General features: G+C 39.5%; 1 protein-coding gene across 3 annotated transcripts in view; it reads right to left on the bottom strand.

Annotated features, from left to right (window-relative positions):
* plch1 (phospholipase C, eta 1) overlaps positions 1–19,998 on the bottom strand; it is a 79,610-nt gene that overhangs the window by 42,327 nt on the left and 17,285 nt on the right. For 2 of the 3 annotated variants that reach the window (XM_055646278.1, XM_055646280.1), the window contains exons 3-9: positions 15,598–15,744; positions 13,982–14,225; positions 12,725–12,854; positions 9,248–9,418; positions 8,103–8,196; positions 2,637–2,840; positions 679–799 (exon numbers count right to left, since the gene is read on the bottom strand). In XM_055646278.1, coding sequence (XP_055502253.1) covers positions 679–799; positions 2,637–2,840; positions 8,103–8,196; positions 9,248–9,418; positions 12,725–12,854; positions 13,982–14,225; positions 15,598–15,744 — 1,111 coding nt within the window. Of the gene's footprint in view, positions 1–678; positions 800–2,636; positions 2,841–8,102; positions 8,197–9,247; positions 9,419–12,724; positions 12,855–13,981; positions 14,226–15,597; positions 15,745–19,998 lie in introns of those variants that run through there. The other variant, XM_055646281.1, reaches the window with a different exon arrangement.

The following is a 19,998-nucleotide window of genomic DNA, read 5'->3' on the forward strand; positions in this document are numbered from 1 at the left end:
ACATTTCTAAAACACAATGTATGCCTACAAATCCAAACTTGGTACATTGTTTTTAAAGCAAGGCAGAAATATTGATTATATGCTGGAGATGAACATTGTACTAAAACAGAAGTATTACCACAATATAATGTGACTATTATTTATTTCTCCTAATATTGTACTATTTATTACAATTGCTTTCACTGGATATTAGTTTACTCCAGTGAAACTGGTTGTTACGTCAGCTTATTAGCCAAATCTTGCATCCATTCATTGATGAATCGCACTCATCAAAACAGAAATTGTCAATGGCAGATGAATTGTGTCAGATGCACAAGTGTTCAATAGTTGTCTAGTAATTTTTAATTAAAGATTTGAAAATTTCTCTTTTAAGGGGCCTTCTCTCCTATTTCTACTTTCCACTTTTTTTTTTTTTTTTTTTATTTTTATATACACACTTCACGTTCTTCTATTCTCTACCATCTATTATTTCTCTTTTTCCCCTTTCTATTGTTTTCTTTTTCTTGTCTTGCTTATTTCCTTCTCAAAACATAAAACTGGAGGTTGTACATAGAATGGATTACGGTATGACATAGTTGGCACCTAAAATTAGGTTCCACTGTACTGTTTTGTACTGTATTAACTTCTAATAAAATAAACAACAACAAAAAAAAAAAATTAATAAAAGGCAACACTCACTCATTTTTGATGAAAGCATATTTGTTGATGGTTTCAACAACATCTCGGAATAGCACCTTGGATGTGAGTGTGTAACCATGTTGTACAACTGGCTCTCCGTCTGGTCCATCCCAGCAGTCAACTGAAACAAAGTGCAAATAACTTTAAAGCAGGAGTAAAGGTAATACATTAAGTCATAGTCCAACGTAGCTGGTGCAAATAATCATGAAAACCCAAGACAAATTATAACTTTTTATTTAACAAAATAGTCAAACATAATGTTGCTATGTTCTTCATTTGCATTTCAAAATTATTAAAAGTATAAAATTGAGGATATTTATAAACTCAAGAATATCTTCATTAAACTAAATTAAACCAGTAGCATTTCATAATTGCTCCATGATATTGATACCTGTCAAAATAAAAGTTAAGAACGTCGGATTTAGTTATCATTTCTCTTCATGTAATTACATGCCAGAAGCAGACTTTTTTTAATGTGTGGGAAGAAACTGCAGATGCTGATGTAAACCGAAGATGGACACAAAAAGCTGCAGTAACTCAGCATCAGAGGACAGGCAGCATCTCTGGAGAAAAGGAATTGATGACATTTCGGGTCGAGACCCTTTTTCAGACTACCACCTATTCCTTTTCTCCAGAGATTCAGCATGACCCACTCAGTTACTCCAGCTTTTTGTGTAAATCAGTATCTGCAGTTCCTTCCTACATATCTTTAAAAGTCTGTGTCTGGTACTGTACATAAAGAGAAATGATAACTAAATCCTTATATAAACCAAACAAGGCAGTAAGAAGATACAAAGCAGCAGCAATAGCTTAAGTGGTCTACCAAGATATTCAGTGACTTGGCATAGAAATCCAATATACACTGGTCATATTTGCAGATGATACCAGAGGAAGAGGAGCAGTGAAATGACCCTAGGGACAACGGAAAGACCTGCATAAATAAACTATATGAATGGTAAATTGGTGGTGAAAAATACAATGTGCACAAGAACAGAGAACATCAAAGGTAAAATAGAAAATTGTATTTTTCAAACTTTTTCACACAGTTGTGAATCTGTGGAATTCTCTGCCTCAGAAGGTAGTGGAGGCCAATTCTCTGGAGGCTTTCAAGAGAGTTAGATAGAGCACTTAAAGATAGCGGAGTGAAGGGATATGGGGAGAAGACAGGAACGGGGTACTGATTGTTGATGATCAGCCATGATCACAGTGAACGGCGGTGCTGGCTCGAAGGGCTGAATGGCCTACTCCTGCACCTATTGTCTATTGTATTGAAGAAACTACAGATGAAATTTAAAGGGGATTGGGAATATATTGGGAATATATTTTTAATCCTGTATTAGATTTGATAATAAGAATACAACCAATGCAGAGCTATCATTACATTTTGAACAGTGCCAAAGTGTAACCATCAAATAAGGAAGATTTATAATTAAAGTATAGGATGGTGTTGAGTTCTTATGTTACTAGAGAATGACACCAAAAATGGGAGTTACTTATTGTAATTCTATCTACTGAACAATTTGAAATAATTTATGGTGACAAACATTACTTGGTTCCTTTAGAATCCAAATTATATTTCATCAATCAATTTTTTCCTTTCCAATCAGAACATGCCCAATTTACATTATTTATTATGTTCAGAAGTCATAGGAGCAGAATTAGGACATGCAGATCCACCATTCAAACATGGCTGATCTATCTTTCCCTCTCAACCCCATTCTCCTGCCGACTCCCCGTAACCCGACACCCGTACTAATCAAGAGCCTGTCAATAAAGAGGACTAATTGCTATTTCATCGCAACAAGCTTAGATAAGCACAAAAAGTTGGTGATTAGATGAAGCCAGAAATGGAACCAAACCCACAGAGGTACCTACTGACCTACCTAAGGCGAGGAACACATTTTTGACTTTACTGCTCTTGCCAGAATGTATATTTGAAGCGGACACTGTATAGCTACCTTCCACAGAGCGACAACCAGCCTGCAGCACCCAGGAATACATATCCACCTTGGACTGAGAGAGGAGTTGATCCCCTGTCAAGTAAGTGTTGTGCGATGAGGCAATAAAGTAGTTGCAGAGGGGCTGATCCATATCCTGATTTACTTCATTGTGCAAAGGGTTAAATATGTCGCATGCAGGACTGTGCATGAAGTTAGTAAAACCTAGATGTAAAAGGAGAATTTGTGAAGGCACGTTCATTAGTGGAGCATAAAAGCAGGTTTTGTTTAAAATCCTTACATTTTAAATATCAAAACAAACATCTTGTTTGGGGATTTTAATTATTATGTTTAAACAGCATATAGCAAAATGAACAATTCCTAGCTTCAATGTCATTTGAAATCTCAAAGTCCAAAGATTTATAGGCTTGGATCTGAAGAGCTCTTCATTTGCAATAGTATATGCTGTTCATTATGTTTCTAGGCATGGCAAATGAATAAGATTATGCTGCTTCCGATTTGACATTTAGTGCTGCACAGCATACATTTAAAATACTTTGAGACTGTGATGCACCCTATAAAATTCATTGATTCTTCTGAAGATGTGCCGTTATTAAATCCAGATGGCAGATTAATGTGATTTTGAATAGAGAGAAAAAAAAACAACCTGTCCTTGGGAAGGACAAAATCACAGTCCTCTATATTTCAACATGTCAGAATGCAAATGGCCTAAAAAGGTCTATTCAAAGATATGCATCCTGTTTCCACTGTTGCCACTAGCGCCTGATTTGGTTCTGTTTATCTGCAGACCTGTCATCATATGTAGAAACACCCTACAAAAAAAAGGTAAAGTTTAAAACTAATACTCCAAGACCAAAGTAGATCAAAATTCATTTTCTTTAAATTATAATTTTGTTTTTATTCCAAATAGAACCATAATTAATATTGACATTGTGGCGATTTTGTAGTTGTCCGACTAGTTTAGTTTAGATACTGCGCAGAATCAGGCCATTTGGCCAACCGAGTCCGGGCTGACCAGCGATCCCCACACACTGACACTATCATACACACACAGGGACAATTTACATTTATACCAAGTCAATTAACCTACAAACCTGTACGTCTTTCGATCTCGGAGAAAACCCACGCGGTCACGGTAGAACGTACACACTCTGTACAGACAGTACCCATGGTCAGGATCGAACCCGGGTCCCTGGCGCTATGAAGGCAGCAACCATACTGCTGTGCCACCGTAATTATTTTAATCCTGTCAGTTCCGGAAAAGTTTCAGCCAATCTGAAACATTGCCCTGTAGTCTGAAGAAGGGTCTCGACCCAAAGCGTCACCCATTCCTTCTAGCAAGAGATGTTGCCTGTCCCGCTGATTTTATGTCTATCTTCAGTTTAAACCAGCATCTGCAGTTCCTTCCTACACTGTTCAGGCAGCCAGGGATATCTTCCAACAAAAGTCCTCGACAACTTATTTGGTCTTGGGAATCAAGGCTTCCAAAGATCATTATATGAATAGAAAAATGTAAAATGTTTTATTCCAACACTACCCTATAACGTCACATGAATTAATTAAATTCAGATGAAAAGTCATTGAGCCAAAATGTTAATTCTGTTTCTCTTGCCACAGATACTTGCTGGTTTCCTGTGTATTTTTCACTCTTTGCTTTATCACAAAAGTAACCATGTCTACATTCTAAGTGACTGCTTTGAAAATGGCACGCGTTTCAATATTCATATTAATTTTCCACCTAGAATCACTTACAAGGGTTAAGGATATCTCTGCGATGCTGGAGAGAAATTTGCAGTGGGAGGGGGAGGATCCAGTGGTCGTGGTCCATGTGGGGACCAATGACATAGGAAGGACGAGGAAGGAGGATCTGCTGAAGGAGTTTGAGCAGTTAGGGAATAAATTAAAAAGCAGAACCTCGAGGGTACTGATCTCCGGATTGCTACCTGAGCCACGGGCCAAATCGGCGAGGGTACGTAAAATTAAGAAGCTAAATGCGTGGCTCAAAGACTGGTGTGGGAATAATGGGTTTGGTTTCTTGGGCCACTGGCACCAGTACTGGGACAGGGGGGATCTGTTCTGTAAGGACGGACTTCACCTGAACGGTGCTGGGACTGGGGTCCTGGCAAATCATATAACTAGGGCAGTAGAGAGGTCTTTAAACTAAGTAGCGGGGGGGAGGTATCAAGGGGGGGTAATAACGGCAGGGGTAGAGGAAATAGAGCAGGGTATCAGTGGGGAAGCGGAAAGTCAAAATGTGACAGGAGACAGAATGTGTGAAGATAAAGCTTTAGATGTAAAAGGGGCAAAAACGGAAAGGAAGGGTAGTAAAAATCATCTGAAAGTGCTTTATCTAAATGCACGGAGTATTCGTAATAAGATAAATGAATTAACGGTGCAATTAAGTATATATAGTTATGATATCGTGGCCATTACGGAGACATGGCTGCAAGGGGATCAGGACTGGGAGTTAAATATAGAGGGGTACTCGACAATTAGGAAAGATAGACAGGAAAGAAAGGGAGGAGGGGTGGCCCTTTTAATAAGGGAGGGAATAACGGCAATAGAGAGGAAGGATATTGCGTTGAAGGATCAGGATAGTGAAACAGCTTGGGTACAGATAGAGAATAATAAGGGGAAAAAAACACTAGTGGGTGTAATTTATAGACCTCCAAATAGCTGTGACGCTGTTATAAAAAGGGAACTGCTGTAATCATGGGGGACTTCAATTTTCATATTAATTGGGCAAACCAAACTGGGCAGGGTAGACTAGAGGAAGAGTTTATAGAATGTATTAGAGACGGGTTCCTAGAACAGTATGTCACAGAACCGACAAGGGGGGAGGCAATCTTGGATCTGGTCCTGTGTAATGAAGCAGGATTAATTAAAAATGTCATAGTTAGGGACTCGTTGGGAACAAGTGACCACAATATGGTCGAATTCCATATTCAAATAGAAGGGGAGCAGGTTGAAACTCAGGCTAGGGTGCTTAGTCTAAATAAGGGGGATTATGAAGGTATGAGGACTGAGCTGATCAAAGTTGACTGGGATAGCAGACTCAAGAATAAGACAGTACATGAGCAGTGGTGTACGTTTAAGGGTATACTGTATAACCTTCAAGAAAAATTTATTCCTATGAAGAAAAAAAGGGGTAAGGGTAAGAACAGTCAGCCATGGCTCAGTAAAACTATAAAGGATAGTATTCGGCTGAAGGCAAGGGCATATAAGGTAGCCAGAGATAGTGGGAGGGTAGAGGATTGGGAAGCATTTAAAGGTCAGCAAAAAATAACTAAGAGATTAATTAAGACGGGGAAAATAGACTATGAAAGGAATTTAGCGAACAACATAAAAACTAATAGTAAGAGTTTTTATAGCTATATAAAAAGAAAAAGGGTGGCTAAGGTGAACGTTGGTCCATTGGAGGGTGAGACTGGAGAGTTGATGGTGGGGAACATGGAAATGGCAAAGGCATTAAACGAGTATTTTGTATCAGTCTTCACCATAGAAGACACAAAAAATATTCCAACGCTGGATAAACAGGGGGCGGTAGGAATGGAGGAGCTAAATACTATTAAGATCACCAAGGAGGTGGTATTAGGGAAATTAATGAGACTGAAGGAGGATAAATCCCCTGGGCCTGATGGATTACATCCAAGGGTCTTGAGGGAGATAGCGGTGGGGATTGTGGATGCATTGGTGATAATTTTCCAAAACTCCCTGGAGGCAGGAACGGTCCCAGTGGATTGGAAAATGGCCAATGTAACACCTATATTTAAAAAAGGAAGTAAACAGAAGGCGGGTAACTATAGACCGGTTAGTCTAACATCGGTGGTGGGTAAAATGTTAGAGACAATTATTAAAGAAACACTAACGGGGCACTTGGATAAACATGACTTCATCGGACAGAACCAGCATGGGTTTTGTGAAGGGGAAGTCCTGTTTAACGAATCTGCTCGAATTCTTTGAGGAAGTAACAACCCGGGTGGATAAAGGGGAACCGGTGGATGTGGTATACTTGGACTTCCAAAAGGCTTTTGACAAGGTGCCACATAAGAGACTATTGCTAAAAATAAAAAATTATGGGATTGGGGGTAATATATTAGCATGGGTAGAGGATTGGCTAACAAATAGGAAGCAGAGAGTGGGGATAAATGGTTCATACTCGGGATGGCAACCGGTAACTAGCGGGGTTCCGCAAGGGTCGGTGCTGGGACCCCAGTTGTTCACAATTTATATAAATGATTTGGAGGAGGGAACCAAGTGTAATATATCAAAATTTGCGGACGATACAAAAATGGGAGGAAAAGTAGGGGATGAGGAGGATAGGAAGAGTCTGCAAAAGGATATAGATAAGCTAGGTGAGTGGGCAACAACTTGGCAGATGAAATTTAATACTAATAAATGTGAAGTCATTCACTTTGGGAAAAAAAATGATAGGGCAAGTTATTTTCTAAATGAGGAGGAGTTGCGTTGTAATGCAACGCAAAGGGATCTAGGGGTATTAGTACATGAATCACTGAAAGTTAGTATGCAGGTGCAGCAAGCAATCAGGAAGGCCAATGGAGTTTTGGCCTTTATTGCTAGGGGGATTGAGTATAAAAACACGGAGGTCTTGCTGCAGCTGTACACAGTATTAGTGAGACCACATTTGGAATACTGTGTACAGTTCTGGGGTCCATACTTAAGAAAGGATGTACTAGCCCTGGAGGCAGTGCAGCGAAGGTTTACAAGATTAATTCCTGCAATGAGGGGATTGACATATGAGGAAAGGTTAAGTAGGCTGGAACTCTACTCTTTGGAGTTTAGAAGAATGAGAGGCGATCTCATTGAAACATATAAGATCGTGAGGGGCCTTGATCGGGTGGATGCACCGAGGATGTTCCCAATGATCGGGGAAACTAGAACTAGGGGACATAGTTGCAGAATAAGGGGGGGCTCTTTTAAAACTGAGATGAGGAAGAACTTCTTCACCCAGAGGGTGGTTAATTTATGGAATTCACTGCCCCAGGGAGCAGTGGAAGCAGAAACTTTAAATATATTTAAGACTAAAATAGATGGTTTTTTAGCTGCCAAGGGGATAAGGGGCTACGGGGAGAGGGCAGGGATATGGACCTAGGTATGGTTAGTATAGTAAGACCTGAGTGATCTCCTGGACAAGTGTCGATCGCCTAGATTGGGGTCGGAGAGGAATTTCCCGGATTTTTTTTCCCGAATTGGACCTGGGTTTTTATCCGGTTTTTTGCCTCCCCCAGGAGATCACGAGGTTCTTGGGGTGGAGAGGGGTGATAGCGGTATAAAGGGGAGGGTAGTGTCTTGTGTTCTGTGTCTTGTGTCTACTGTTTGTGGGTAAGTGTGTCTGTTTAGTGTTCAGCCATGAGCGAATGGCGGTGCGGGCTCGATGGACCTGGTGGTCTGCTCTCGCACCTACTTTCTATGTTTCTATGTTTCTAAGTGCATTGCTCTCATTACCTTCGACACCCAAAACATTTTGCTGCTTGTTTTCCTCAGAGACCTCAAATTTTCTTATAACATCCATACAATATTCCAACGTCACGTTATCCATCTGTGTGTAGAAAAAATATGAAGCTAGTATTTTATAATGCAAGGTACACAAAAATGCTGGAGAAATTCAGCGGGTGCAGCAGCATCTATGGAGCGAAGGAAATAGGCAAACACTTCTTCAAACTGAAGAAGTAATGCCACTTAACTATTGTTAAGAAAAATTGCAATCCAAGGGACAAAATATTATACCCAGGGCTTGTTGCTTACATAAGAGTTGAATTCCTTATACTTCTATTAAACCTTTTCCCTTAAAGTTTATTCCCATAAAGTTGTAAATAGTAATGAACTTAAATGCCATGGTACTTCTAAGTCACACCAAGCCTCATTCACCAATAATACCTGCGCTTGCTGGCCTTTACTAGTTAAGCCACGCCTTTATTGTAAAATTCTCTTCATTATTTACAAATCACTAGTATTTTGCCATCTCCGAAATTTCATCTAGACCTACTCTAAAAAAAAAAATCCTCGAATTATGGGGCTTTGATAAACCCTAAAAGTAATTGCTTCATCATTGGTGGTTGTTTCTTCAGCACAAATGGGCTCCAGAATTTCTTCTATTTCTGAAGGAGAAGGAGAACTTGAAGATGTGGTTCAGCCAGATAGTGTGGGGTCATTGTAGTCAAGAACAGAAAAACAGAGGCTTGTTTAGACCAAGACAGACACTTGAAAGTCAGCCTGCACACTGGTGTTGGTGTCCTCGACAAGAAAGTTAGCAGGCAGGTACAACAAGCCAATTCTCCATCTTTCTTTCCTCTTTAACGTCCCCCTTTAAAGCTAATTTTCATATTATTCCTTTATAATAATCTTTACTGGATAGCATTCCTGACATTATATGATGCTGCACTTTCAAGGCGAGACATAAACATTAGCCGCTGTTAACCAGGCTACCATGGCACGTCGCAGATTGCAACGTGCATCCTGAATCAGATTGGAGATGATTTTTTGTATATGCACTTGAGATTTGTTAACCAAAAATCTCTAAAATGCCCAGATTGGTAACTCAATAGCTGTTAAACTTATAAAATGGCACCCACCGTGTTTAAGTTACTTACTTTTTGTTCCGATTTGAGAAAGTGAGCAAGCTCTTCTACAGTAAGATGGTCTTTCTTGTCACTGTAAGCCTTCACCAGTAGGAAGAGATCCCGTCTCAAAGACATCATCTTGTAAAATACAGAGAACTCTTCAAGATTTAATGTGCCATGATTCTCATCTGTATCAGCTTCCTATCAGGAATTGGGTAAAGAGCGTGGAGACAAGGAGAAAAACAAATCAAGATTTAAAGTTCATCATACCTCAGTGTATCAAAAATTAAGGACCAAGTTATTTCAACTAATTGGCTGAAATTTTTAACGTTTCTCTTTTATCAATATACTTTTCTTCCTTTCTCTCAACAATGTAATGTCCATTATTTTCCATCTCATTACTTGAAATCACTGAAATATCTGAAATCATTTTCTAGCTGGTTTACTACGTTATCAGTTATGATGATCAAACAGGAGAAATTGACCACTTTTTCCCCCACCAGTTTTCCTTTATTTTCCTCCCCACATGCTTAAAGTAGGAGGAAGACAAAAATGCTGGAGAAACTCAGCGGGTGAGGCAGCATCTATGGAGCAAAGGAAATAGGCAACATTTCGGGTCGAAACCCTTCTTCAGACTGATGCGAGTCTGAAGAAGAGTTTCTCATCAGTCTGTAGAAGGGTTTTGACCCGAAACGTTGCCTATTTCCTTCGCTCCATAGATGCTGCCTCGCCCGCTGAGTTTCTCCAGCATTTTTGTCTATCTAATTATAAAACTGTTAGGTATTGCTTAAGAGAATATCCCAGATTGAAAAATGTATTGCACAGTGAGGCAATGAAGCACGAGAGTTAACCAGCAAATCACATAAAAATAGATGCAAGAAACTGCAATTCCCTAAGGATACAACAACAGATTGGATGAAGGAGAACAAATATAATTTGTTTTTCCAGATGATATTTCAATGTGTGCCAGCTAAACTGTTATTGTACAAGAGCACAGTTTGGGATAACTTATGGGTATGGATATGGTAATAACTAACTTACAGAGTGTCAGGATAGACACGAAACGCTGGAGTAACTCAGTGGGTCAGGCAGTATCTCTGGCGAAAAAGACGAGTCTGAAGAAGGGTTCTGACCTGAAACGTCATCTATTCCTTTCCTTCAGAGATGCTGTTTGACCTGTTGAGCTCCTCCAGTATTGTGTGTCTATCTTCGGTGTAAACCAGCATCTGCAATTACTTCAAACACAGAGTGTCAGGATAAATGGGTCACTCTTGATATAGCAATCAATGATCAGTGGAATGTCACAGGGATCAGTATGGAGGCCTCAGGAATTTAAAATTTTTATTGATGATCTGGTTAAAGGAACCTTGTGTCTTGTTTTCAAATTTGCTACTGATACATTGATAGGTGGTTAATAAATCACAAGGTGAACATGAAGAACCTACGAGATTTGGGCAGTTTAAGTAACACAAAATTGGCTGGAAACTGATGTTGGAAAATGTGTAAGAATGAACAATCAAATTAATCTTCACAGTTAATAAGCCTAAAACATGAAACAGTATAAAAGGATTTGCAAATCTATGCGTGAAACACAAAAAGTTAGTTAGCACGCAGATAAAGTAATTAGGAATGCTAATGCAATGTTGGTTTTTATTGCCAGGCAGCACAGTAGTGCAACTGGTAATTGCTGCTTCACAGTATCAGAATCCTGGGTTTGATCTTGACGGCGTTTACTGCCCGTGTGGAGTTTGCACGTTCTCCTTGTGACCGTATGGGTTTCTTCCGGGTGCTCTGGTTTCCTCCCACATCTCAAAGGCATGCAGGTTTGAGGTTTAATTGGCCTCTGTAAATTGCCTCTAGTGTGTAGGGAGTGGATGCATAACATAGAACTATTGCAAACGGCTGATCGATGGTCGGCATGGACTCGGTGGGTCAAAGAGCCAGCTTCCATGCTGTATCTCCAAACTAAACTTAAGTATATGGAGTACAAAAGTTAGGAAATCTTGCTGCAACTTTACAGGTCAGCACACAGGAGACATGGATCGTGTAATAACCTCTATAAACTTAATCACTAAACCATTACTTTTGCCCTTTGGAGGTAGATATTAATGTTTAACATTTTCCATTACAACTTTGTTTCATGTTTTCTGCATAAACACAATCTATGATATTAAATGCATATTCTTTGTTGAATAATTACAACCGACCCTTCAGACCCTTTGAAATTCTCTGGCTCATGGCTGACCATGAAATTGTTATAGACAGATTATATTGTGTATTACAGATAATATGAAATTATTATATTGGTCGCTGCAGAAAGCCATTTTCTGCTTCACAAAGACACATGGCCATAGTTATAGTTTCTAAATATAATAATTTCAAATTTAAAAAAGCTCATTTGGTTTCTTTATCAATTTTTGCTTTAATCGATGTTTCCAAATAACTTACTAAAACCACTAACATTTAAAAATTGAAAACATAATAGACTTTATTCCATGTTTTATTTAAAGTTCAGATAAATACACACAGCATTATATGCATGCACTGATAATCCTTCCCTCCAGATTGATTTTATATTTCATTATGTACTGAAGCTCAGTCTCAATTTCTGTGATGGTATTTAAGGTTGTATATTCCATTGAATTTAAGATATCCGCTTAATCTGTACCAATGATTAAAATCAAACTCCAGCTCTTCAGTAATTGGAAATTCAATTGGGAACCTTGAACTAAAGGCAGACTTTTTAATCTTCCATTTCACAATGATTAGAGGAATCAACGAGGAGATTTTTTTTTGATAAAATTCACTTTCCAATAATACATAGATACTTTAAACATTGCATTGACATTAAATTCAATCATGAAGAAAAACAAGGAACTAAAAAGGCTCTAGACCTAACTAACCAACTATCAATGTCATTGGGACATACTGCACTTTAGTTTAGTTTAGCTTTTAGTTTAGCGACACAGCACAGAAACAGGCCCTTCGGCCCACCGAGTCCGCGCCGACCAGTGATCCCCGTACACTTACACTATCCTACACAAGCTAGGGACAATTTACAAAAGCCAATTAACGTCTTTGGAATGTCGGAGGAAACCGGAAATCCTGGAGAAAATCCACGCAGATCACGGGGAGAACGTACAAACTCCATACAGCACCCGTGATCAGGATAGAACCTGGGTCTCTGGCGCTGTTAGGCAGCAACTCTACCACTGCACCACCGTGCCGCCTTGTTTTTATGATAAAACATGGAAATCAGGGAAATATACAGAAGGTCAACAAAAGTTAAGGTACTATAACGGAATGAGATAGAGGTAAGATTGAGTGAATGCCAGCACATCACATCGAACATAATAGATTCCAGAATTTAAGCTTAATTTAATGTTACTAAGTTCAAACACCCCAAATCATTTCTGGGAAATGATTACCTAATGCTCAAGTGATATTAAAAAATTAGTAAATAACTTGTATTGGTCAGTTTAAGGCAACTTTGATGAGATAACTAACCTGAAACATCTGCCTGATTCTCCTGCGAGGTAGATTCACATTTAGTTTATGCATCAATTGATAGATTTCCTCAATGCGCAGCGAGCCATCCCCATTCTTATCAGCTTCTTCAAACATCTGCTTCATCCACGTGAAAGTGCAATTAAAGAAAAGCTTAACTGTATTGGAAGTCAATACATTAGGATTATCTTCAATTTATACGTCTCATTTTCCATTTAGCCAGAGTAAAATAGATTGACCATTCAGTATTACTGTTATTTTCATGATAAAATCCACTAAAAATATTAGCTGTGCAAGTAATTACTGTGATAGCACCTATTGAAATATATATATATATAAATATAGAAGGTACACAAAAATGCCAGAGAAACTCAGCGGGTGCAGCAGCATCTATGGAGCGAAGGAAATAGGCGACGTTTCGGGCCGAAACCCTTCTTCAGACTGATTCAGTGTTCTTGAACACTATATAAATATAGAAGCTGATTGTAACTTGGATTGCTTTTTCTCGAGCTGATGGGAAGTATATAATATTATGAGAGACACAGATAGGGTAAACAGTCAACCATTTCCCCCAGGGTGGAAATGTCAGAGGCCAGATACAATAGTGGCATTTCAGAGGCTATTAGATAGGCATGTGTATAAGCAGGGAATAGAGGGATATGGATCATTTGCAGGCAGAGGAGATTAGTTTAATTTGGCATCATGTTCAATAGACAATAGGTGTAGGAGTAGGCCATTCGGCACTTCGAGCCAGCACCACCATTCACTGTGATCTTCGCTGATCATCCACAATCAGTACCCCTTTCCTGCCTTTTCCCCATATCCCTTGACTCTGCTGTTCAGCAGGTACTTTATTGGCCAAAGGGCCTGCTGCTGTGCTGTACTCTTGTATATTCTCACACGATGTGCATATAATAACATAATGGTATTGGCACTGGATTCTAACCTTTAGGTTAGGAATTTAAGTCTACCATGGAAAAAGAAAACAATGGAGTAAGTGAACTGGCATCTTTCAGAGTAGTAAAATTGTAATTATTAAGTTCCATTTTGTTTTACTGAATTGAGACAAATGCTGTTTTTTCCCCCATATGTGTCACAAAGGAGGTTACACAAAAAAGCTGGAGAAACTCAGCGGGTGCAGCAGCATCTATGGAGCGAAGGAAATATGCAACGTTTCGGGCCGAAACCCTTCTTCAGACTGGGGGAGTGAAATAACAAGGAATTGCAAGGAATTAAACACTGTGTCACAAAGGATATTGATCGTGAGTCCTTAGTCGTCTGGCAAGCAAATCCTCATCTTTGATTCCGGCCATCAGGTATTTTAATCCTGTTATCCAAGTGCGTGCATCCTCAGAGTTGGAGGTTACCAAGTCCAGTGTCTCCATATGACTTCCGTGGTAAATGCTGAAGCAGCAGCTTGGATCAAAGCTCCCTTCAGGGCGCCGGTGAAAGTTTGTAGATTGGCTCCATTCTAAAACTTTACAAATTGAATCGATGGAAACTGGTGAGAGAGAAAGAGTTGCACGTTATCTTCATGCAGAAAAGTTAATTTTTTACGTAGTTATTTTACAATTTTTGTCTGTTTCTTTGAATTAATTTGTCTTTTTTATTTAAATATGGAGGTGCCTTACAGCAGCTTGATTTTGGGCTTCAGTCCAAGTGATGGATATCAAAATAGCAGCTTGTCATTATGTATTAAAAAAAACATTAGTACTTAATCTGTGGGAAGATTCATTACATTTATTCATTTTTTCATCCTGGTGCTCTTCTGGAATATTCTATTTGCCCAGCTGTTGCATTTCTTCCACATCAATGGTAAAGCTACGCAAATGGCAAGCTCATTTTAAGTATTAAAACAGATTTGGAATAATATAAATGTTGCCGTGCAGCTAATTTTCATGCCATTTTAGTCCATTGTTTGAATTTTGGCAAATCGTCACGTCTCATATCCCCTTACCGTAAACGGATGCCTTTTGGCCCACTATACCCATGTTATCTCTCACAGCATGCCTAACATTGTCAATCCCCCACTTACTTTATAGTAACATACTTTCTTTAATGTGTACATCAACCTCTCCCCCCCCACCCCACCCCACCCCACACCTCGATTTTTCTGTCTATCTGTCACCTATCCACATTCTCCAGGGATGCTGCCTGAACTGCTGAGTTACTCCAGCAATTTGTGTCCATCTTTGGTATAAAGCAGCACCTGCAATTCCTTGTTATTTCACTCCCCCTGATTTTATCTGCCACCCACATCAGAGACAAATTATGGTGGACAAATAATCTATAAGCACATGTTTGGGATATGGGAGGTAACTGGAACACCTAGAGGAAATTCATTTGGTTACAGGAAGAACATGCACACTCCACATAGCCAGCACCCGAGGTCAGGATTGTACCTGCGTCGTAGAATATGCAGCAGCATCTTTACCGGATGCAACACTGTTGCACCCTGCTCCAACAATGACATATTAAAAAAATGTAAAGTGCATAAGGCGGCACAGTGGCGCAGCGGTAGAGCTACTGCCTCATAGCGCCAGAGATCTGGATTCAATCCTGACTAGGGGTGCTGTCTGTACGGAGTTTGTACGTTCTCCCTGGGATCTGCGTGGGCTTTCTCTGAGATCGTCAGTTTCCACCCCCACTTCAAAGACATTTAGGTTTGTTGGTTAATTAGCTTGGTGTAAATGTAAAATAGTCTCTAGTGTGTGTAGGATAGTGTTAATGTGCGGGAACCGCCAGTTGGTGCGGACGCAGTGGGCCGAAGGCCTTGTTTCTGCGCTACATCTCTAAACTAAACGAATGATATGGTTTTATGTTTATTTACGTTTTTAATACAACATTCGGAAAGCAGCATTAAATCTCCGTACTTTTTGCCTTTTCGTTTTTCCTTGATGGTCGCCATCGAATGCAGGTCCTGTGTTCATCCAGGTAGAAAAGACGCACCAAGCCTTTGCTTCCATTCTTCAGTTTGACCATCTGAGTTCCTGACTGCATTACACACATGCACCTTTCCACTGCGGAGAAGATCAACACTCATGGATTATGGAGGGGAACGAAACAGGTTTGATCGTAAAACAGACAGCGCTAAAAGTGCATCAAACAAACTGACAGCTTTGACACAAACAAAAACTATCCAAAATATTTTAACAATAAAAGTACATTTTTGCTTGCAGATGTAGGAGAAAAACGCAGCATGATAGATATTAATATATTTAACACTGTAAAACTTTAAATTAATTTCCACATAAATGATATGTCAAATTCACTAAAATAAAGCTCAAGTAAGTCATGTCAAATAAATTACCCGAGCAATAAAATAAATAGCATATAAACCTAGAACAGTTACAACGACTTTACAGTGAAATGGAAAACTTTAACATACATACAAAGAACTACTTTTAAGGTGGAATATCATGTGGCACACAAATGTATAAACCCACATTTTTGGCAGCAAGTTCTAAAAATACAATGTGTTGAATAAATAGTTAATCTGCTGCAAAGCGGAGAAGATGAATAATGACAGAAGAACTTACTGCTTCAGAGTGCTACTGGATTTTTTTATGTCCGTTGTGTAGCCAGAACAATCTGGAAACTGGAGGCTTCACTGAACAGGGTGTCCCAATTAATACCTGCACGTCACAAACTTCTAAACAAGAGGCACAAGAGATGCAGATGATAGAATCTGCAGCCAAAAACTTCCACAGGTGCTGCCTGTCCCACTGAGTTCCTCCAGTGGCTCTCCGTTTGTTTTAACTAAAGTAAACTGTCCTGGTTCTGAGACTGAACTCAACTCTGTCCCTTATCACTTTCCTCATTTCAAAGTTGCATTCTGAAACCTCGCATCCTTGTGAATCTTTGACTGACTCTGCTTGGTTCTTCATTTGTCAACTTATTTGGAAAGTTGCTCAGAAATATCTGACATCTCTTCATCCTAGCATATCATGCACTACTTTCTCTCAACTGCTGATTACTAACATCCTAAATGAAATGCTATAGAATTAGACAAGATTTGCAATGAAAGAAGCAAACTAAAACATCTAAGCTAAAAATGACAGCACAATTACCATGGGATGACTACTGATAAAATTGAGGAAAACTGTGCTGTAAAATTAAGGCTTCCAATAATTTGATATTTTGTACTAATTCTTCATAGATCTATTAATCAAATGTATTATTACTTAGAACATTCTATTAAAATTTGTGATACAGAAAAGAAAGAAATTAAAATTATACGGTAGACAAAAATGCTGGAGGAACTCAGCGGGTGAGGCAGCATGTATGGAGAGAAGGAATGAGCGGCGTTTCAGGTCGAGACCCTTCTTCATACGGTCACTTTCCAAAAGAATAAGAGTCACAGTTTGCACCTTCATAATTCATTGTAATTATTAAAAGATGAAGTCCGAGTGACTTGATTACAATATATAAATATAATTACAACTTTATTTATATTTGCAGTATTTAACATTCAGCCTTTTTCACTGTGATTAAATCTTATTGCCTCGCATTATTTGAAATAATGGTACATTCAATTCTAGGCATTCCTAAAACATCCCGCTCCTTCATGAACAGATGGCGAGAAGCTGTTTCATAGTTTGAAAAATTCCAAACACGTAATTTAGCAAAAATAGATCAATGATACAAACCTATTTTCTCCATAATGAATTTCTGTGGGATGGCAACACTGCATCCCATACTTAACATCCCAGATGCCCAAAGGGAAGCCATTCTAGGAGACAAGAATTCCTGGCACTACTCAAAGCACATCCTTGTTTACCAATACCCTGTTCCCTCCTATTTGTCAGGAAATGATTCCTGTCGGTAAGTAGAGATTGAAACCTCTGCACATGATTCGTTACGACTCGTTAATCCTTTTGCAAAGACCCAACCTCACATTAATCTATTCTTAAATTCTTGTTTTGTATTACACAACTGCCAAATGCTATAGGATGTGAATGTTATATGCCTTGTACGAGATGATGTATATGGATTGGCCCTCAAGCCAGCTCTTAAAATACTAACAAATCAGTGCATTTTCTAATAGTTCATACTCATGTGACCTTGAAATGTGCTGCTCATAATGCATGAAAACTAAAGAGACTGACAATGCTGGAAATCTGAGCTAAAAGACGGCACATTTCTTAATCTTGTCTACGCTCACCACCGCAACTAATCAGCAGACTAAGCGAGAGAGAAATGGAATTAACCTTTCAGGTCAATGACCTTTTGATATCTCTGCTAAAATGTAATTGAAGGACTCTGAAATGGTTTGTTCTTTGACGCTGCTTCATCCACCGATTCCTCCAGCAGCTCGGTTCGTGCTCCAGCAAATTCCAGCATCTGCAGTCTCTTGTATCTCCTTAGACACCCTTCACCCTCTCTGTCCTCAACACTATTACTATCCCTGGAACTTAACGGTGAATCCAAGTCTAGAAGAGAGGGGGCAAAAATAATTGGCAGGCAAATCCAATATTAATATCCCTGGTTTGATATTCCAGGTTATTTTAGGAGTGGCTTTGTGAAATTATGTAGGGAAGCCAATTAGAAAACCTTGGAGATAGTTAAGTTCCAATTTATAAGCTTAACGGTGCACTTTCCATACCATTGAATGATTCCACTCGTTCATTTCAAATAGCATCATTCTAGTCAGCCTAGCCTCACATATCTGTATCTGTACAGGGCAGAGGGGATCTGCTGAGAGGCAACTGGCAGGAGGTCACAACTACCATGAGCTTCTTCATCATGCCTGAACCCCAATGGTGAGAGGAACCAGTGCATCGCATCAGCTGGTAGTCCCAATGAAATTGTAAGTTAGACTGCGATTACACAACTCAGTGGCCAAGGTTTAACATGTCTCAAAGATAGACACTAAGTGCTGGAGTAGCTCAGCAGGTCAGGCAGCATCTCTGGAAAAATGGATGGGTGGGTGACAATTCGGGCCGGGAACCTTCTTCAGACTGAAAATAGAGGTGGGGGGGGGGGGGGGGGGGGGGAGCTAAAGAGCCAGAGACAAGAAAATACCCGGAGATATCTCTGCTGTCATGTACAACAATGGCAAAGATCTACATTGAGGACTTCTTCCTGCAGCAGCTAATCCATTCCCCCATCATTTTGTACCCTGTAGCAGGTTTATATGCTAACTTATAAACTAGCATCTGTAGTTCATTGTTTCTATGCCTACAGGCTTACTGCTTGGGTATCAAGGCTATTCTTTGATACTGTAGCCATGAGCAATCAACCAGTGAGATCTTGAGGTGGTACAAACGGTGGCACAAAATGGGTAGCATGATGGCGCAGCGGTAAAGTTGTTACTTTACAGCTCCAGGGCCCTAGGTTCAATCCTGACTACGGGTGCTGTCTGTACGGAGTTTGTACCCCCTACACGAGTTTCCTCCGCGCTATCCAGTTTCCTCCCACATGCCAAAGACGTACAAGTTTGCAGGTTAATTGGCCTGGTATATTTGTAAATAGCCCCCTAGCATGCAAGACATTGTTCGTATGCGGGGATCGCTGGTCGGCACAGACTCGGAGGGCCGAAGGGCCTGTTCCTGCGCTGTATCTCTAAACTAAACTAAGCAAAAAGTAATCCAATGGCTGTAATGAGGTCCCAAAAAATTGCTCCAGGTGCCTCGACAATGGAGAAAGCATCTATTCATCACCACTTTGTGTTTTAAGGACTCCACCTGCACATTTGGAGAGAAGCTGAAAGGCAGAGAGCTACCAAGGATGGAGCTTATGAAGAGAAGCTGCAGGGATTGTTGCAAAGATATGCAATAAGTTCACACTCTTCGGATATCTAAATGTCAAATCCATTTTCCCAGTAACTCCATCCACCAGCAATCATGTGTTCCCACAAAAAGGCAACCAACAAACGTCAGGTATTTTTAAAGGAGTTTCAGCTGTTCCCATCTTTAGGTTGTAGCCCAAAGGAAGATGATAAAGGATTCAACTTTAGTTCGTTTATTTTATTTTTTTTACATCACTGAAACATCATTAAATCTATAAAAATATTTCAAGCAACAACACAAGGAAAACCAATGGTAAACTTTGACAACATTACCATTCATTTTAGAATAAAAAGAATAAACATCCAATACTACAAATTTCAACATGAATAGATTTTCATGCATTGATTTCAATTATTGTATTGTCACATGATGTATTCAAGAGAGAGTTAGATTTGGCTCTTGGGGCTAACAGAATCAAGGGATATGGAGAGAAAGCAGGAACGGGGAACTGATTTTGGATGATCAGCCATGATCATATTGAAT

This window comes from Leucoraja erinacea, chromosome 14 (assembly GCF_028641065.1).
Source record: "Leucoraja erinacea ecotype New England chromosome 14, Leri_hhj_1, whole genome shotgun sequence".
NCBI lineage: Eukaryota > Metazoa > Chordata > Chondrichthyes > Rajiformes > Rajidae > Leucoraja > Leucoraja erinaceus.